The following is a 20,724-nucleotide window of genomic DNA, read 5'->3' on the forward strand; positions in this document are numbered from 1 at the left end:
TCAGAGCGCATCTTCCTAAGGAGGGGACTTGAAGCTGATTAGAAGCATCAACAGACTATTTTCAAATTGTAGCCTTGATGCTGAATGAAAATGTATTGTTGTATTGTTAAACTTGTAATTTGCAAGTGAAGTCAAATCAAATCCAGGTTTATTTAAAGGGTATTTGACATGAATGGCTCAGTAAACTTTACATAGAATCATACAAAAATAAGACGATACAAACACAAGCTCCCCTGACGTGAATTACGTATCTGCACAAGTCCATCTTGTTCCTATAGGCCCGTGTTTACAGACACTCCCCCTTTTGTGAGAGCGTGCACGTATCTGCATTAACAAATCCTGCTGATTAGCCACTTCGTGTTACCAATCATCCCTGATTGAGGTGTTTCCATTTTGTCGAGACACCTAAAAAGGCCGAGATCAGTCAAGCTTCCTTCCTAGTACAGGCCCCTGCAGAAGTATGGCAAATCATGTCTTCTGATGCGGTGATTCGTAACTTGCGTACATTTTCTGAAAAAACTGTAGTCACAAGTATTTTCCACATTGTAAGGGGATACGTTTTATTTTACAAGATATATCTGAAAACTGTAGTTAGGGTAGTTGCTTTTACTACTTTTGGGTGATCAAGGTGTATTAAATATGATTCAAGTGTATAAGGCATCTTTATTTAAGCTGGTACCACATTTCACACCTTGCTGACAAGACTGAACAAAATGTTGACTGCCATTCCCTGAACACAGATGTTGGGGGCAAAAATCTCTGAAATAACTTGAAACCAACAGATCTAATTGGCACCTTGCTTTTGATGATATATAAAAATATAATAACACAAATGGCCTGGAACTAATTCAAACAAAGGTTTCTTCAATCATATTAATCTTATGAGCAATTCAACCTTATTAAATGGAGTAAAGTTCCCTGTATGCCGTTTAGTATCATTGTGTGTGGGACCTTTAACCTAATATTTTGAAACACCTTTTTGAGGCAGCTGCTGCAAATCAAGCACTTTCTAGCTCTGAATCAGACTTCTACACTTCTCATCTGGAAGTTTGTTCCACTCTCAGGTTTACATAACCGTGTTAGAGGAGCCATAACCTGTGACTGAGACAGAGCTTTCTGACACCGAGCAGTGTGTTTGGCTCCAGAATACATTGATTACTCTCTGATTTGTGTTGTGCACAGATTGAAGACACTTTGTACCAGACAAAGCAAAACAACCCCATAACATAACCGAGCCTCCTCCGTGTTTCATTGTAGAGACGGTCTTTTCATTGAAAGCTTAACTGTTTCCTTGAACAAACATCTGATGTGAACTCAGTTTTTTAAAGGTGCTTTACAAAGAAAGTTATTATTAGAAGTAGTATGTGATTTTTCAGCTGCATAATTGGAATGATTACACCTGTGCATGGACCCTCAGGGAGCACGACCACGCTCAAAAAACTGAACTCTTCTTACAGACTGTGTATTACAAATATCATCTTAATTTCCATTGTACAAAAATCAGCTTTGCCTTACGAAAGAAAAGCACAAGTTTTCCAAAAGCCAAAGAGATGTTGGTATTGGCCAGCAGTCAGTTGAGAAAGGGAGTGCTGTTTCAGTGCAGCGCCATTTATGGACCAAGGCTTGCTCACGACTCACACAGAAGTTTCCTTCAGCTGTCTCTGACTTTTGCAGAAAGTGCAGAGTTCTCCTGTCGAATAGCCTTGTAGTCCTCCAGAATCTTCTCTAGATTGGCTACAGTCTTGTTACCATTTTCTGCCTCAATCTATGGAAAAACAACAGTTTGGTTACAAAAAGCTGAGACTACTATAGTTATGAAAACAGCTGCTATAGTTTAAAGGAACATAACTATATTCAAATATTATTTTCAGTGCATACAGTTAAGTCACATAAAGACAGTAGACGGGGGGAAACTGCAAGCCCAGCAATATTCACATTTTGCATTTTTGTTGGAGCTATGCGCTACAAACAGATTCCCCTCATTTCCAGCCTTTGTGTTAAGCTACAGCAGCGAAATATGCTGTTGACATGAAAATACGGATAAAAATTAGACAGATATCCATGTAAAAAAAAAACATTTTTCACAAAATGCCAGCTTGTTCATTTAAACCACGCCTGCAGAATATAATGAAATGGCAAATTATACCTGTTCCTCTAGATCTCGAATCTCCCTCAAGATTGTGCCCATGTTCTCAATAGTTTGAATCAACTGATGGCAATTCTATGGATAAATGAAAGATACAATGCAACATAATAAATTACATAAGTAAAAATTAAATTTGCACATGACATTCCCATATTGAATATATGATAACACAATTAAACCTTACTTCATGCAAAGCAGCCAGGTACTTGTATGATTTGCGGATGGATTCGTCTTTTTTGGCATCCTGAAAATGGTAAAGAAACAAAATTACATAAAACAAAGGGAATAGAAGGTTTTCAATAATTCAGCAAGTAAACTGATAATCAACCTTTTCAAATTGCATACACCTTGATGTGATTCAGTTATTTGTTTTTGGAGGAAAGGTTATCAGCACAATATCTAAGGCATATTCTGGGTAGAATCTTGTCGTCCCCAGCTAGTGATTCCACAAGTGTGGCTTTGAAGAGGGCATCCCTACCAAACGTATGTGTAAAGGCATCATGAAGTGCTCCATGCACATCTTTACAGTTTTACATGATGAACATGGCATCCCAGGCACCACTGTGGTCTACTATCCTGCTCTAAGTAAATGTACACGGATGTGATGGAGACAGTAAGACAGTGGTGACATTCATCCTTCTGTCTCTTGTAGTCATACATTTCACTATGAATGGACTGTAAAAGTTTTTACAAAGCAAACAATCAGCAAAATGTGACCTAAAATGTTGTTGCTACCTTGAAGACCAGTTCATCAGTCACAGCAAAGGTCCTGTCCAGTTTTCCAGTCAGGCTATTGATCTCTTTCTGTAGCTCCTTGGTGTCGGACAAAATCTGAAAGATTAATTTGACCAAAAGTTCAGACTGAAAATTCATGGCTTTTTGCAGCTTTTGTTGAAGGCTGGTTCAACATGATCAAAGTACATGTGTGATGTGTTTTTACATGCAAGTGCGTATCAATGCCAGTTGTGTGTCCCAAGTGAGTGCTATGCAAGCAACCTGCATCCAGCAAGAACATACCTTTGTTATTTCCTCTTTCTGTTTCTTAATGTTGTTGACAATCTCTAGAATCCTTTGAGTGTATGCCGAACGAGAAACATCTTGCGGAAGATTTTCCAACTCTGTGACCTAAGTGACAAATGAAATTGGATCTAGGTGTGTGTTTGGTAAAATGTGAAGATGCAACTCAATATGCAGAAACATTAACCCTAATATCACCAGACCCCCAGGCTAAAACTCCCATCATGCCTCAGAAGAAATCCAAATTCATGATTACCAATTGTTTATGTATTCCTTCCTTCTTCTTGGCCTCTTCTGCAGTTACACAGATTTTGTCATGAAGAGACTTGATCTCAGAAAGTTTTCTGGAAGATTCCAGCTAGGAGAGGAAAAAAAAGTTAGTTCTCATAAAAATAAACACATTAGTTTAAAGTCAACTCAGTTACTCCTTACATCATGTTTGCTGCAAATTTCTTTCAGTTTGCGATGCTCATCAATAAGAGGAGCACGGTGTTTCTCCCACTGAGACGCCAGGTTCATCACTCGCTTGGCACTGGCCTCTACCAGAACCTGGTGGTTAACAAGAAACACAAATAGTTCTTCAGTAAGCAGAGATGTCACAGACCATGGTGATTGTTTGATTATACACCACATTGGTTGACAAGACTGGAGTCAGTATAAAAAGTGCCGGTACCAAGTCCCAACACTGTAGTCACATTTGTATCAAAACCACTGTAATGTTTTAGAACCAAGTTTCTAGCTTCCTAGTCAGACAATTCTCAACATGGTGCAGGCCAGGGACGTTTGCCTCCCAGGATAACACTGTGACGTGTGTGAAAAACAATGACAAATGTCGAAGCGTGATCCTACCTGAAGTTTTTCCAAGTTGTTCTCAGCATCAGGCAACAAATCAATCGTTTTCTTCTTTAACAACAATTTTTCCTCTTTTTCAGAGCTCTCCAACTCTCTCTGCATCAACTCGTCCAGGACCTACCAAATTTACATAATGTTACTTAACAATTTCCCTAACATGACTTCAAAGCACAAAAAAGGAGCAAATGTGGAAATGTGAATGTCTTTAATTCCATTTCAAGACAGGCAAATTTGCCATGTCATGTGAAACACAGGCTCTTAGATTATGTAAATACTGTTAAACGTGAAAGAAACTGTTCATCCTAATAGGCAAACATTTGTATGTTGTGGTGCCATGAAATGAAACCTACATAATTGTGAGTCGCTGATGACGCAGCAGTTAACACAAAAGACTTGCTGTTGTTGACTATTATGCATGTTCTGTATAATGAACACTTGAATGCTGTTGTACATCAGTTGTACGCCAGGCATTAGCCATTTTACTATTAAGTGGCTATTTAAAAGGCCACAGTTTGGCCCTTCAGACAAATTGCATTGCACCCTTTGAAGATTCACATTATGATTGGCTCTGAAACAGAGTAGACTGCAAACATGCGCGAGCCAGACAACAAGTTTCCCTACTGTAACCAAATCACCCCATCACAAATCTTACCTGAGCATTAGTGACACTGATGCGTTTCATTTCTGCTGTGAGCTGGTCGACATCCTGGCTAAGATGCTCAAAGTTCTGCTGCAGAAATGCCAGTTCCTCTTGCTGAGAGATCTGGGATTCACTTTCTGACTGATGGCCATTGATGATGGGGCTCAGCAGTCCTGCCACCTCCTGGAGTGCACACATACAGATCGCTTAATGCTGAATTCAACAGTCAATGTAGATCAATTTAAATGTAATTATTGTATATTCAAATCTGCTAAATTGTGCATGGTTCTGACCTGAGTGAATGTGAACTTTTGTGTATGGGTGAAGTGAGTGCCCTTGGTAAGAATGAAGTCAGAGGGGGTGGTGCTTCTGAAGGTTTGCAGCAGTTCTGATAGGTCAGAGATAGACCGAGGTGCACCAATGGCACTTTCATTGCAGGGTAGTGCAGCAGAGCGAAGCTGTTCCTCAATGCGTTTATGCAGACGGCTAAATTTCCTGGTCCGGTATTCCTGAATCACAAAAGGAAAGGAGGTTAAGGATGATGTGTTCTTGTCAAACATACTGTACTGTAATAGGACACCTGATGGTTGGTGCTGGGCGCTATGGGTAAAACATTTTCATCATTATATCTTTCATACCTGTGATATTCAGTTTGTTTTTCTGTATTAACTGACCATGACGGATGCAGTTTCATGGATTCTTCATACTGGGAGGGATGCTGTCTGAAGCAGCGGATTAGATTGCTTGTAGTGGTCTCAAATGTAGTAGCAGCTTTCTTGGTGCATACATACAAAACGCCATGGTTTGCTCTGAACCCATTGTCTTAATCTGCGCGCGAGGGGGTGGGCCAGATCGGCTCTTCAATAGGTGTGTCGCCACAGTCTGACTTTGAGACCCAGAAGACTATGGCCATAACTTGCATTCTCGCTGCAAACAAACCGCTCCATGGAGTGCGATTGTGCTGTTGGCACATGCTCAAACGAACCTATCTAGGGGGGAATTGCTCCAGGTTTTATCTATTTTTAAAAGGCTGAACAAGTTCAGTAAGGGTATCAAAGATAACAGATACTTGGAACACCCCAAGTTATTTACCTGTGGTGTCAGACGAGAGAGGAGTCCCTGGCTCTTCCACTCGTTCTCCCATTCCATGCTAACACTCAGCTCAACCATGTGTTGCTCTAATAGGGATGCCACGACTGAGGAATGATGGGAGGGCTGGGCAGTCACAGGAGGGAGAATGTCCCGGTGGTAGTTCCTCACTTCTGTTATTTTAGAAATGGCACACAGACATTTGAAATCACCCCAGAACTTAAGCCCCTTAATTCATAATATTTTAAGTGGTTGAAGTCAAACTAAATTTTAAACAAACAAGCTGAGTTTGTGCAACTGTACAAAGACAAGTTAGAGAAATGATTGGAGTGCAGTGGGAAGCCTACCGTTAAGCTGCTTCTTCACTGAGTCTTTAGTACAGTATGGCAAACTCAGAGGCTGGACATGGAAACCTTGCAATGGTCCAGGGATCTACAAAAGGTTTAAAAATAAATTCAGCACCATCATTTTCTACAGGGGACCTACCTATCAGACCCTGGCACAGCTCCTGATACAGGCTCTTGTCCTCTTTACTCGTCTTAGTCTCTCTGAACAAGATCTTTGCTTGTGTTGTACCAACTCTCATACTGTATGTACGTCGCTATGAATGAAAGCTTCTGCTAAATGACACGACAATGTTTGTGAGTTTCATCTTTTTTTATGACAAGAGACCTTTTTTTTTCTTTGTTAAACACACTAGATACAGTGTTCTGTTCAGTAAATACATAAATACATTACATGTGAAGCATGGAGCAGTGGCTGTCTGCAGTTGGTGGGGAGCCAGGGCAGAGTGAGCTGGGATTTGATCACTGCAGCGATGGCTCTCTGGAGGACTACCGATTTACCTGGAGGACGAGAGGGCAGAGATTCCTGGTACTAGATTTCCAAATGAGAATTCAAACATTCAGACACCACAGTCATCAAAACCGTTGAACACACAACCAATAATATGGTAATAGCAGGCTTAATATGCCTGACAAGCAGTAGCATTGATTCAATAATGTAAGCCTCTGAGGGCTGATGGTAACATCAAAATGGCCCGTGATAGGAAAAAGGTTCCCCACCCCTGCTATACACAATTCCCAACTCAGTGTGTCACACTATCTTCTGTCAGAATGGGTGGGCGATATGACGTGAGATGATATTGATATTAACGTGCCTGCAAATGTTACCTAGCATTACAGTCTATCTATAGATTTCTAGTATTTACCTGTTGGCTGGTCTGAAGCTTCAGCATTCTCTCTGGGAAGCTTCTCCACCACAAACATCAACAAAGACCGAATCTCCGGCTCATTGCTGTATAGAAAGGTCTGGTAGCCTATGTCTCCTTTATAGCCAAGGTCCTGGAATTCAACATTTGAACATTGTTAAAATTACATTCTACCCCAAATTCCCCCAAGCGCCTTGGTTTGCTTCTGTACATCTCAGATAAGCTGTCTGCACTCTCTTATGTAGGCATCAACCAGAATACTGCCCGTACGTTAATGTGCATGTGAAAATGATTGATTATAGTTCAATTGCAGGATGTAATAATAATAAAACCAACAGTAAAACCATGAAAACACAACTTTCTATGGTGTCTTACCTGACATGCTTGAGCCAGGCTCATGCCCATCCTGAAGCGTGCAGACATGCCTGGAGGAAGTGAGCTAGGCAGCGTATTGCCCAGGCCTGGATCAATCACCCGGATACATCTGACCACAGCCTCTACTATCAGCTCACTGTTGAAATGTTTGACACTCTCGATGTCATCGCTTATTTCTCTGTAGTGGAAATCAGATAACAAAAATATGGTATCTTGTTCTTCCTTTAAAATTCACACATTTCAAGTTAATTTGACACATCAATGTAGTCACTTGGCCTTAGAGCGGGTATTCCATTGACACACAGTAGAATTAGGTATTTAGTGACTGGATGGCCCAGAGTCTGCCATGGTGGAATATGAGGCAGAGGCAGCACCGCAGGGGATCTAGATAGAGCAGGCAGTGGCACAGCCAGGGAAGGATCACAGGCTTTAATCAATGAAACATCGAAGAAGTGGAGGTGTGTTTGGAGGGAGTTGCCTTGAGGGTGGGAAAGAGGGAGAGAGTGATGGCGCGGGGGCGTGTAACTGTAAAGGTGAGCGGGTTGCGATAACCCTATGGTAGTTTGCGTATGATGAATTTTAATGCGTGTGGAGGCCGTGTACATAAGGAGTTATGAAGTAGTGATTCTCTTAAACATGTAACAACGAATCTGTTAAAAACACCTGCAGATTTGAATACAAATATAAATATTATGCAAGACCGCAGTTGCAGTATCGATTTATTGTCCAAACTCTAAATTTGTTTAGCACCAGGTCTTTAGTTATTCTGCAATTTCCAAGACCTTTGAGCTGTTAGTAACCACAGAGACCATCAGAGACCACTGGAAACTCGTGATCAGACAGCCGATGAGTAATCAATGCAGAAAAGCGGGCATTTCAATGATTTAATGAGTGGTAGTGAGGCTTCCAACATCATCAACATATAAAGATTCCATTACATCACAACAAAGTACAACACCTACACACAAACACTTCAAGGAAGGCTGAGAGTAGTAAGTTGTTTGTCATAGACACACAGAAATAGTGACGTGTAAACTGACAATACTTACGTGCCGACTTGTCTAAGAGCGTGAATCAATATTTTGTCAACTTCATCCATCGCTGATATTTTAATAAACAATAGACGCAATTACAGCACAGCGAGAAGCGCCAGCAGCCCTATAAATGAACACTGACTACACAGAAAAGTATGTTGGCGGACTAGCTTCGATTTCTTCTGCTATATGCAGCTTGTTAATGTTCGGTGCCAACGTTGCCACTCACTGTCACGAATACATGCATTACAATTCTCCAGTGCTACAGAGAAGCTCTTCTTCACATTAACCTAAAGTGGCAAAAGATCATGTTCACTTAATCAGCTACAAACCTAACAAATCTGACTTTCGGCGTTTTGCTAAATGAGGAAACGTAGCGATACGGTAGCAGAGACGCTATCTTTATGGGAATAAGAGTTCTCGTTTAACCAGCTGTTACCGTGGACAATAGAAAAACTGCCGACCAGAAACAACATTTCCCAGCATGCATCACGCGAGGCAGTCTCATGACCCGTAATTCGTGTGGCGGCCCTCCCTTCTCTCTACATTGATATACTGTATGTTTATGGAGTGAAGGAGGGTTAAGTAGCATGCTTGTGCAACTATACGGCCATATTCAATAAAAACCTTTACGAAGTGTGTCATTTAGGTGTCGAATGAGGTCTATTGAGAGGCACATGTAAATACAAATTAAATGAACAAATGATAAATTTAACAGAAACATAAATGCTACATGTTGTTGTTTACCACAGATTGTGGTGCTGTATTCCCATAATTGTTACTAATAATGACAATCTTGGAGTAAATCCATTTTCTCCACAGAGCCTAAATGAAATGAATGAAAACTCCATAGTACTCTGTAGTATTCTCTGGTCCCCTCCCCAATCTGACCAGTTGGAAACCAGTTGGAAACTGGTCAGGTAAAATAATCCAGATTTTAGAGATTAAATAAATGGTGGGCTGGTGACTGAATATTCAGTACTACAACTACTTTAGGCACCTGCACATGTTGTCCGACGGTGGACCTATTGAGAGACGCAATCACGTTGATGTAAATTTGAGTCTTGTATGTTTTCCCCATGTTTAAACTTCCGGTCCTTGTCTTACTTTGTTATCTACCGTTTCCCCACTATTACTCATCAGCTATATTGCTGTTATTGCTTGGTCGCTCAGTTTAGTTGAGTTATGCCACATTTTACCCTGAGCCTTATGTAGCTCCAGTATTTGTGTTTACCTTCTCCACCAAGCTGCTATTTTAATGGAAAGAATGGTGGAATGGGAACAACTTGTAGAGACTAGAGAAACTAGTGTATATAATAATCTAATTCCAAAACGAATTGATTAATTGTAAAAACACTGGATTCTGTGGTGGTTTTAGATCAAGATATTAATAAGGCTTAGGGTAAGGGTTGGATATTCGGAATGGTTTAGGTTTCTGTGTGGAGAGACAGTCTTCTTTACAAGTTCCATGATGAATAAATTGTTAGTCCAGTCCTCCTTGACATCATGACGAATTCTGTCTTTCAAAATCCTCATCATGGATTTGGATTATTCTATATTTGTGGATGGTGGCACCATCTACAGAGAGGGGAAATATTACTAATCTTTCAAATTCAAATAGCTTTTAACAGGTGGACATTATTTTGTATGACATTTGGACATTAGAGAATAATCCCACAATCTAAATGTTTCCATGTGTGAGTCTTCTCTTGAGAAAATGAAGGCATGTTCCATACAGGACTCTGTGAAGGGAAAGAGTATGCTTTAGTTATAAGGGGAATGACGACGTCCCGCTTTATTTACAGCCTTGCCCGCTAAATAAAAACCATCGGCCATAATCATCCAGGTGGATTATAGATTTGTTTCCTGTGGAATACACATCAAAGAAATGACAATGTTGCCCGTGGAGCTGTCGGGTCAGGGGATTCCTTACTTTTCTCTTAAGTACTTGATATCGTTCGGAACTAACGAGCAACATGTCGGGAAATTAGTTCCACTGGCCTAAAAATAAAATATAATCCTAAAAATAATCCTGTTACCGCGTGCAGTGAACAGTAGATGCCAGCATTGCGCTCCGCGGCGTTCAATCTGTCAGATATCCAATAGAAGAAGAAGAACAAGGACCGACCGGAAGTACGTGCAGGAAATTGAGCGGTATCAGTAAATGTGTTTATGAGATACTCAACTCTGGGGTATCAACAAGTCTTTTCATTCTGGAAGGATAACTCTTAGATTCTCTAAAAACTTGCGCAGTTAGTGTTGTATTAATGTTTGTTTGCCAATGTTCTGTTTTTGGCCAGGAGCACTCAGCGTCACAAGACAGCTGACTTGCTAAGTGGCTAGCTTACGAGCACAACAACCTTGCCTTGTCCGTCACGACAGTCCCCACAAGTTGCGTCCCCTGTATTGACGACAACCTTTGCACTTTTCCCCCCCACTTTTATTTCATTGTGTTTTGCTTTATTTTCGATAAAGTGGGAATGTGGGACTGGGACATTACCCGACAGTTCACGATGTGTTGCTAAAGTAATACACGCCTCGTATGCTTCTGACAAAACAAACCAAAGTGACAGTGAGCTGCATCAAGAATGACTTCAGCGAGTCAATGAGGACGACGACCATAGCTGATTCAGTCATATTAACAGGTAAATGACATTAACTAGCGCCAATTGAATCGTAGCCAGTATCACTTATAGGTTTGTTGATACTTTTTGCTTAACGACTGTGTCCAGTTCGGTCCTATCTTCTATTATTTTCAACGTCTGTAAAATGAACGCAATCATAAATTAAGTCTTCTATGCTGTCTGAAGCTGTAGTATTTGCTCTCAACGAGTGATCGGTGGTAGTTAGTTCCTGTTATGACGTAATGCCAAAGTCCATAGGAACAATACAAATGTGGTTTACTGGAAAAGGCTCAAGGCTCGTAGATTTGAACATTTACCTGCAGCAGTGTGAAGAATTTGTGTGTTTATTAGGATGCTTGATGGATATATAGTATGTCGTATTTTGTAAGAGAACTACATTTCTTAAATTTTCTTTCAAGCGAATGAGAGTGGTCAGGTTCATTCAAGTAACTAATCAAATGCTGCAGCTTTGTTCTGAAAACAGATTGTGCATTATGTAGACATATTAAACCACTATACAGGTCAAGATAGCATCCAGATGTTTTCAATCCTTTTGTTTTGAACCTGTCGATTGGATATTCCATTTTCGAAGCCACTGTCTTTCAATGTCTGCAGTTTCCTCCCACACTTGCTCTCTGAGCCTCCAGGATGTTGGAGGGCCTTGTTGCCTGGGTGCTAAACACATACCTGGGAAAATATGTCAGTAACTTGAATACAGACCAGCTCTCCATTGCCCTCCTCAAAGGTAAGTACACACAAAAGACCAGTGTCATCATGATATTGTATAGCAATATTGTGTATATTGTACATAATATTGTATTATATTGTGTATGTTGTGCAGTGTTATGATGTCAGTTACCATTATGAGTATATTTGTGTATTAGTTTGAGTGTGTGGGGGGCGGGGGGCGGGGGGTGGGCATTTGAAGATGGTATCAGATGACATAACAATGACAATGCCGGAAAGGAAAAATTTTAAACAAGAAAAATAAGTTATAAAAAGTAATATGTAACACTCAGATGGTCAAAAACAACAAACAACAATCCACAACAGCCACCACAACATTCACACACCCCTTCCTGGCTTATTAGGAGCAAAGAGTACGGTTACACAGAACAGAAAACTGCAGCATTAAAAAGTGTTGTGTTAGTTCAAGTAGAAAACATTCTGTCCATATCCACACTCTGAAAATAAATACATTTATTGTATTGTATGCTTCTTTTTGTCCTTCAGGTGCTGTGGAGCTAGAGAACCTGCCTCTGAGGAAGGATGCCCTGCGAGAGTTTGGTTTGCCATTTGAAGTCAAAACAGGTGAGGAGGAGCACATCTTTGAAGCAGACATCCACTAGACTTGACTTATTTTCTTTCGTAGTAGACACTGCGACAGGAAACTCTTTTTCTCATTGATGCCGATTCCCAAACTCTTAATATATGGATTGAAAATCTTTTGCACAGAAACCCATGATTTATTATGCCACGCTCAGATCAGATTATTGATATACTACTACTGCATAGTATGAAGTTGTGAGGATTACTTTTACGTTTCTTTAAGAATTGCAGCTGTGAAGAAAATGCATGCTACAAATGAGCCTGAAAGGGTTAACAGAAAAATCTCAAACAATCTCTTTCTTTGTTGTATGTGAGTTGTAAATATCTCAAGTGGTTGCATGTCTGTTCTTGGAATGTTAAACCAAATCAGGACTTTCCTGTCTAGTATCAGGTTCGGCAAACTGGGGAGCACATCTCAGTACAATCCTGTTAGTGAGAGTCTCCCCTGGAGCAGCAGCTCATTTAGGCAGTCAGTAACTTAACCGATTTAATTGAAATATATTAAGGTGTGTAATTAACTTGCACCACAATTTAACCAAAGATAACATTTAAGTTTGATTGAAAGTTAATTACTACTAATACACATAACAATCTTAGGACCTGCAACGGTTCTAATTTCATGAATAACCTACTCTGTAAAATCAATAATATGGAGTCATCCCCGGGGTGAAAAGGTAAATAAACTGTGGGTGTGGGTGTGGGTGTGTGCGGGTATGTGTGTGTGTGTCCGGAGAAGGGCAAATACATAGATAGATAGGAAGACATTGAGACCAAAACCACAAATAGCGACAGAGATGAGGCAGGCAAAGAAACAAAAATGGTCAATGTTAGGGAATGTGAAATTTCCACAGGAAAAAGTTTATTCTGACTGAATTTAAAGCCCATCTGAGCAGCGATGACAGAGGAAACGGTAAAGTGAAGTAGAGAAGACATTGAAACACAATAACTCAAAGGTAAATTAGCGTAACAACTTGTCTTTGTTTCATAGCAATTTTACCTAAAATTATGTTATTTCCTTTTGATCCATAATGATTGTTGTCTTTCACAAGGCTTCATTGGAAAGATCACGCTCCAGATCCCTTTCTACCGGCCTCACAGTGATCCATGGGTTATCTCCATGTCCAAGCTCAACCTCATCATTGGCCCTGCGCAGTTTCAGGAATATGATGAGGAGAAGGAAAGAGAGGAGGAGAGAGTGCGCAAGAAATGTCTCCTCAAAGCACTGGAAGACAAATGGAAAGTAGGTGGATCAACATGTCCTTATATTGATGTATTGTATTGATTTTTCAACTTGTTTTTTGTTAATGTTTTGTCTTAAATATTGCAAGCCATGTTGAATGCACGTTGTTACACTGACAGACAAAAAGCCTTTTGAATCTTAAATAATAATTGCCGGACACCCCAGTCATATTCCTAGCGCCACAAAAATGTAACAGTTTGGCCTAGCAGTACTATTGAATGGAAGGGGGCTGTGGAAAGTATGGTAAGTACATCTGATAATGTTTAAAAGAAAAGCTCAATGTTTTGAAGTTTTTGCTCTTGAAGTGATTGAAGACCCAATATTTCACAATTTACTACTAGCTAACCAGTCTCCTGTCTCTGTCTTCTCTAGAGTGGGCGTGAACAAAGAGGAGAGTCCTACTGGTACTCTGTCACAGCCTCAGTGGTCACCAGGATTGTGGAAAACATTGAGGTAAATCATCCACCATTGTTTTGTAAACAAACGGGTTACTACCTAGGTTTAAACTCTTTGGGCCAATTGGGCCAAAGTGGCTGGAAATATGGGGACAAACTTCAATCTCCAACTTAAATTAGCCTCCTCTTGTTTTTGTCTTGCAGTTGATGGAGGTTATTTATTTTTGCATTTCATTGACTGCTTTAAATGTGAAACTGCTCATTTTGGTCTTGTTATGCTAAAAACTACCAATTGTAATCAGGGGTCTGCTTTATCAGCAATGTGTTCACTAATTTGAAGAAATAATTAGTAAAATACAACTAATAATAATAAGACTAATAAATGTTACTGCAATCAAGCGTTCACTCCAAAAACAACACAGTTGCTCTACCTGCTATAGAACTAATGTTGCAGATCTGTAATTCCATTAAGCAAAGGGTATTTCTGACATGAGAGCCAATGTTTACAATCTGTTCTTTCCAACAGGCAACAGGCTTGTTCAATAGCCAGCCAGCCATGCAAACAAACGCCTACTGAGTGTTCAAAAGTTTATTTTCATGAGCAATGTGGTTGTTGAGCCATGAGTAACAGATTTCTTATTTTGACTTACTTCTGTAGTTGAAAATCCAAAATGTGCACTTGCGGTTTGAAGATGATATCTCAAACCCAGGGAAGCCATTTGCATTTGGGGTTTGCATCAACAGTGTTTCTGCTCAGAACACCTCCAATGAGCCGGTAAGTTTCCAGACTTTTGAGTTTTTGCACTCTATGTAATTTTACATATGAAAGGGATCTGTTGGATTTCTTCATAATAACAGGCGCAGAAGCTCTTCAGACAAAAGCAGCTCGAAGTACAAGACTTCAGCATCTACTGGGATACGGATAGTAACATGCTTGGAAACCTCCCTGCAGATCAGTTACAGGTCAGATACTCAATTGCCATCAACACCTATGAGCCATTGTATTATCTGTTTGTGACTTATTTTTTGTGGATAGTTTAAACTTCACATTGCTCTGCTAGATCCTCGAATTAAGACCACAGCTTTGGACATAGTTGATGTAGAGAGTATCATGTGTTCTTTTGGGTGCTGTCAGAGCCTATGTATCCTACCAATCCAGAGAAGACCTTTATTGCATATATGTTTTGAGAGGTTCTCCCTAGTACTGGAGATAATGTAGAGAACCTTCTTCAGCTCTTCAACTCTTGTCTCAATGGACAGGACGCAATGACTGAGTGCATGCAGAGTCGTGAACATCAGTACATCTTTGAACCAGTGTGTGCCTCTGTGTTGCTGAGAAGAAACACCTCTAAGGAGCCCCTGAGGTCCCGCCACACCCCACGAATTGAAGGCCAAATTCAGCTGGAACCTATGTCTTTATGCCTATCACAGGTTTGTACAACAATCTGTTTCGGCACAACAAACAATGTCGGACAATTTCAGCTCAGAACTGTCGGAGCTCGCAAGCCGTAGGTTCCCGAACCCTGCTCTAAATAGTTATACATGATACAGATATAGGGTATGTTTAACAGCAGCCATGTTCAAATTAACCACACACGGATAATGATCATCAATGGTACCTTACCAGTCCTCGCTGGTAATTGCTACTACTGACTGTCTTGGCACATAATGTGACTTGTGACTTGTTTCGTCTTAGGTCCAGTATCAACAGGTGATGGCATTCCTCAAAGAGCTGGACCGGCGGGAGAGAGAGATGCTTTATCGAAATTGGAGGCCTAAAAATTCAATTTCAGCGAAGTAAGATAAATTTAATGATTGCGATTCGAATCCCATGTGTTCAGCTGAACAGTTCTCTTCTTTTTCTCTGTCTTTGCTTTTACCCCCGCCTGTATGTAAAAAATAATCTGCATGTGGCAACGGACCCATCTAACAGAACCGTGACAATTTGGCTTCACTATGATCACTCTGGTACAGAATACAATTATTCATCACCAATAACGATATTATTCACCAAGTCATCCGTTTTCAGTGACTTTTTTATCATGGAGTCAAGGGAATGCCTGAGCATGGACTCAAACTCATGACCCACATTTTAAAAATATGACGTTCTACCAACTGAGCATTCCAGCTGTGATATAAACTTACTTCTTCTATATAAACTATACATTTCGAGGAAACAAAATGTAAAATAACACCCTCAGTGCTTTGTTTTTGCAGCTGTCGGGAGTGGTGGATGTTTGCCATCCAGGCCAACCTCAGTGAGATCAGGGAACAGCGGCAGCGGAGTAGCTGGGACTTTGCTCTGCACCGTGCACGAGACGCTCAAATATACACCAGCCTCTACTTTAGAAGACTCAAGGCAGACCTGCTCAGTGCACAGGAGGAGGTACTTGCAGAGCAAACAAATAATGTACTGTATTACATAGAGGGCAGGTGATAATTATAACTCCAAGGTGCATTTTCTGGAGAAACTGTGGAGTTGATTGCACATTTCTGGATGGCCTGCTTTGAAAATGTATTTTTCCAGAGAATGTGTATAACCTTTTTGATTTTTGAAAAATTATTGTCCAAAACATTGTAAAATTATGATATTTGAATTGGATTTTGTTGAAATCTAGGAAACCTTGGCTGTCTTTTATAGCACAATGTTGAGAAATATAAGAAATATGTAACTTTTGTCAGACCTGGTTATGACATTCTACATTGAAAATTGACCCACAATTGTTGGAGGAAATACATAAAAGTGGTATATACAGTGCCACCATCAGGCTGACCGATACCTAAGTTGAATTGGTTCTTCCCTGGATCATATCCAACCACAGCACCAGGTTTCATTGGAATCTTCCTCCTGGTTCCTCTGTACTTTGAGAACATAATTGTACCCTTGTTACCGAAGTGCCCTTTACTTGTATTCTTGTTTAACAGAGCGAGCTGGAGAGGGTGGAAAGGGAACAAACATTGGAGGAGCTGCAGAGTTTAAGGGAAATTGTCCATGATTGGTTCCGAAAGCAGGAAGAGATTTCAGAGGTGAGCTGACATTATTTAGCTTGTATTTTGAAGTGCTCAGCAGGCAGGGCAATAAACCAGAAGACCAGATGTCCTGAGGAATAAGTGGAGAATTGGAAGCATTAGAAAGAAATGCTCATCCTGCTCACTATCAGCTTTTTCTGATATTGACAAGTATCACTTTGGCTGCATATGACAATTCCCCATAAACTGCAATGTTCACTGATCTGATACGTGATAATGTGACATTGCAACTGTTACTCTTCTTCCCTTTTCACATCTCACAGAATGCTCGAGAGCCTAGCAGTGACCCCCAGCCCTGTCCACTCACCAAACCCATTCCCAAGAGTGGGAGCTCTGGGATGATACAGTATCTGCAGTCCTGGTTCCCAGGCTGGGGAGGCTGGTATGGAGATTCACAGGATGCAGAAAGAGATCCTGATGAGCTGCTACCAAGCTCAGCTTCCTGGGATATACTAGGTCAGTGGTTCTCAAACTTTTTACATCAGGTACCACCTCAGAAAATATTTGGCTCTCCAAGTACCACCACTATGGCCGATGTTAAAATACAGTAGCGTAGGCCTACCCTATTCAGCTGCTATGCAAAATTAGATTAGATTAGATTAGATTCAACTGTATGTGACAGCATAAACTATAATGCAAGCAGGAAGCAAATTTATTCCTCATAAGAATACTATTTACACACACACACACACACACACACACACACACACACACACACACACACACACACACACACACACACACACACACACACACACACACACACACACACACACACAGGCGCCGATGCCGACTCCTGAGTGTGTGTGGGGGCGGGTGTTACTGTCAAATGCGGCACCAGCAATTGTGCTGGCACCGGCTTAACTTATTTTAAGTTGCATTTCTGATATTTTTATTTGATTCGTCCGCGTACTACTACAGGGAGCTCGTGTACCACTGGTGGTACACACTCCTTGACTCAATTGAAAGGCAAATTATATGACTAATGATGTACTGACTCCTTATTACATTTATTTTTTAATGGCTTTTCAGCAGACACAGAAGACCTTTTTGATCCACTGGCAGACTCTCAGACTCTCAACTCATTCACAAGACGAGATCACACGTTTGCCCGGCTGGAGTTCTTACTGGAGAAGGGAGGAATAACCCTCTTCCATCAGGACAGGAGGGGGGATACGCTGCATGAGAATGGGGTTATTCAACTGGAATTCTCAGGTATGCAAGACTAGTGTGTGGAAAGATGTAAAGAAGTGTCAGTATGTGATATTGGGCTATACAAATAAATTTCATTTGATTTTGACCCAAAAGTGGTAAAATGCAGCATCCCAAGTAGCTGCCCATTTCTTGATGCTCTTGTTAACAAAAAGCTTCTTTCTGGATTTGATGAGCTGACCCTGATATGTATTTTTACACATCATTTATTTCAGAGTCTCACATTTTACTATTCCACACATTCAGAGTTTTAAAGATAAAGTATTTGAAGATTGTTGCTTGTGTTTATTCTTGAATTTCCAACCGAAAGTGGAGATTTGGATGGTTTCGTCCAGTCCACACCTCTGAGGTTGTCATCTCTGTGTCATCAATAGATTCATGGTGCAACCTGTTCAATTGCATGTTTACGCCCTCCCTCTCGAATACCCTCCATCCGCATCACCCTGTGCAGGGCACACCAGTATAGAGTCAGAGTGTCAGCCTATGCCTTTTATTTGATTAGATTTCCTATGTTGACTTTTTCACAGGCGTGAAGGTGATAGTGGAGTCTCTCCCCCGTTCAGAGTCCTCCCTGCTCTCTGTCAAGCTTGGCGGTTTGTTCCTCAGGGACTTGACCACACAGGGTACCATCTTCCCCTTCCTGGTGGCTCCAAAAACTGTAAGCAGTTATACAAAGTGGCTAGGAGTCTATTGAGAGAAGTCAGTCCAGTTCCAGTATTTATATTAACATGTATATCGTGGTCGTAGCCCTTACACTAATATTTTTAACTTTTCTCAATTGTTGTAGGACAAAGCCACTGCCACTAGCCAGCCATTTGGGCAGTCCATCAGTGTTACAGGTAAGACATCTGCCTTCAGTATTTTTATGCAGGTTCCCTGCTGTAGTGGATTATTAGTTGGTCTATTGATCTGTCCACCTACCTGTTTATTTTAGTTAATCCATAACAAGTAACTCTGATAAGAACTGGCAAGATGGCCACAAATTCTACTTGTTCATGGTGACCAGATAATTATTTTCCTACCTTTTACTGACCCCCAACCTTTCTTCCATTTTGAATGGTTTTAAAAAATGTTGATGTTCATTGTTCCCAGAAGATATATTATAATAATGTGGTGACCATTTCAGCTTTCGACTAACACGATTGTCAAGACAAAATATTGTTGGTGTAAAGTGGCGTGAGTGCTGGTGACAATTTGTAATGCATATCATAACAAATGCACCACTCATATGATACCTATAGATGAGATATATAGATTATCATATATAAATGATGATGTTGTCAGTAAGCAATGAGTGTAGTTAACTTGAAATGCCTTTTGTGTCTTCATGATTGGTATGCAATTCTAATTGCAAATGCAATGGTATTAAATGAGGTTTGTGGCAGTAGCAGAACTAACAAGAACAACTATCACAATGCTTTGACATATCACTGAGGTGGAGGTGTTTACTTCCTTTCCAATAGTTCTCAATTTCTGTCAATTACACAGATTCTCAGTTTGATGTTTAAAAAAATTCTGAAAAGGGATTTCTGGGTGTCTGCTTTTAAAAAGGCTGATTTTGGTCCATACAGCTTTGTCTTGGTATTCAAGGGCTTTTGACCATTTTCATTTTACCATACTCCACCTCAGCGAGCCCTTTTTTCTTTGTTTGACAGAATGTAACACAGGGTGCTCTGCGCCGCCTGTGTTTGAAATGATCTATGAGCGTAACCCTGTGAGGAGTCAATTTGAGAGAAGACTCGAAGTGAAAACAAGTCCACTGAACATCATCTACAACCCACAAGCCATTAAAAAAGTAACAGAATTCTTCTTTAAAGGAAGAGTTCACACCTCGGGTGAGTCACTTGAAAACATTAGAAATCATTGTCTTTGTGGTACTGCACACAGTTTGTTTGCTAATAGAATTGTCCTTTATTCATACTGAATTTTTATGTAGACATCACGTTACCAGATTATTCTTTTTTCAATATATTTATGTCATTCCAAGGTTTTGGCTATCAGTCAGAGTTGGAGCTGAGAGTGGCAGAGGCTGCCAGGAGGCAGTACACCAAGCTGAAGATGCAGACCAAAGCAGAGATCAGACAAACAATTGATCAACTGCTTGTGGGAGAGTTTATTGTAAGACAGATTTACTGGAAAGCCAGAAAGACAAATGTTCTTTGATTTTAAAAGGTAAATGCAGTTGTTGTGTTTGTCTTTGTAGGAAAACAGTAAGCGCTGGACCCTGAATCTGGACATTTGTGCGCCCCAGGTCATTTTCCCAGATGACTTCAAGTTAGAGGACCCTATGCTAGTTGTTGTTGATTTGGGCAGGATTCTGCTTACAAATTCTCAAGGTAAAATCAGATTAATTTTAACGAAGATAATGATATATTGCAGGGGAAGGGAGCCTCCGTTTGGTCCGGCCTGCGAGACAATTTTGGCTCTTTCGATGATGGCATATAAATCATTATACTGTGATCATAATCCCCCTGTCAGACCGGCAGATCGCAGCTGAAATTTCGAAGCGCACCCACCCCAATGAATGTTTG

General features: G+C 40.5%; 2 protein-coding genes across 4 annotated transcripts in view; one reads left to right on the plus strand and one right to left on the minus strand.

Annotated features, from left to right (window-relative positions):
* Positions 1-315: 315 nt before the first annotated feature.
* Positions 316-8,753, minus strand: ccdc22 (CCC complex scaffolding subunit CCDC22). Its single transcript, XM_076166153.1, has 16 exons — positions 8,379-8,753; positions 7,330-7,507; positions 6,955-7,087; positions 6,483-6,589; positions 6,092-6,176; positions 5,748-5,917; positions 4,949-5,164; positions 4,668-4,838; positions 4,013-4,132; positions 3,596-3,712; positions 3,420-3,521; positions 3,164-3,271; positions 2,882-2,977; positions 2,331-2,390; positions 2,147-2,221; positions 316-1,765 (listed from the first exon to the last, which is right to left on the minus strand). Exons 1-16 carry the CDS (start codon positions 8,426-8,428, stop codon positions 1,652-1,654), a joined length of 1,902 nt encoding a protein of 633 aa, XP_076022268.1. The 5' UTR covers positions 8,429-8,753; the 3' UTR covers positions 316-1,651.
* Positions 8,754-10,479: 1,726 nt separating this feature from the next.
* The window catches only part of vps13d (vacuolar protein sorting 13 homolog D), a 39,866-nt gene continuing 29,621 nt past the window's right edge, over positions 10,480-20,724 (plus strand). For 2 of the 3 annotated variants that reach the window (XM_076167061.1, XM_076167063.1), the window contains exons 1-18: positions 10,480-11,008; positions 11,603-11,732; positions 12,221-12,298; positions 13,366-13,556; positions 13,929-14,009; positions 14,610-14,726; positions 14,810-14,914; positions 15,212-15,382; positions 15,648-15,748; positions 16,169-16,337; positions 16,877-16,978; positions 17,245-17,437; positions 18,014-18,196; positions 18,721-18,851; positions 18,981-19,032; positions 19,849-20,028; positions 20,181-20,311; positions 20,397-20,529. In XM_076167061.1, the coding sequence (XP_076023176.1) occupies positions 11,636-11,732; positions 12,221-12,298; positions 13,366-13,556; positions 13,929-14,009; positions 14,610-14,726; positions 14,810-14,914; positions 15,212-15,382; positions 15,648-15,748; positions 16,169-16,337; positions 16,877-16,978; positions 17,245-17,437; positions 18,014-18,196; positions 18,721-18,851; positions 18,981-19,032; positions 19,849-20,028; positions 20,181-20,311; positions 20,397-20,529 (2,215 nt within the window). In that variant the 5' untranslated portion in view covers positions 10,480-11,008; positions 11,603-11,635. The remainder of the gene's footprint in view (positions 11,009-11,602; positions 11,733-12,220; positions 12,299-13,365; positions 13,557-13,928; positions 14,010-14,609; positions 14,727-14,809; positions 14,915-15,211; positions 15,383-15,647; positions 15,749-16,168; positions 16,338-16,876; positions 16,979-17,244; positions 17,438-18,013; positions 18,197-18,720; positions 18,852-18,980; positions 19,033-19,848; positions 20,029-20,180; positions 20,312-20,396; positions 20,530-20,724) is intronic. The other variant, XM_076167062.1, reaches the window with a different exon arrangement.

This window comes from Genypterus blacodes, unplaced genomic scaffold (genome assembly GCF_046128005.1).
Source record: "Genypterus blacodes isolate CSIRO-AG114 ecotype Tasmania unplaced genomic scaffold, CSIRO-AGI_Gbla_v1 ptg000156l_1, whole genome shotgun sequence".
Lineage (NCBI taxonomy): Eukaryota > Metazoa > Chordata > Actinopteri > Ophidiiformes > Ophidiidae > Genypterus > Genypterus blacodes.

Excerpts from the sequence above, each read along its gene's own strand:
- ccdc22 (XM_076166153.1), bottom strand. The coding sequence starts at position 8,428 with ATGGATGAAGTTGACAAAATATTGATTCACGCTCTTAGACAAGTCGGC. Across the intron at positions 4,839-4,948 it reads AAAAGTTCACATTCACTCAG|GAGGTGGCAGGACTGCTGAG; the intron begins GTCAGAACCATG and ends TGTGCACTCCAG. Across the intron at positions 4,133-4,667 it reads TCAGTGTCACTAATGCTCAG|GTCCTGGACGAGTTGATGCA; the intron begins GTAAGATTTGTG and ends TAAATTTGGTAG.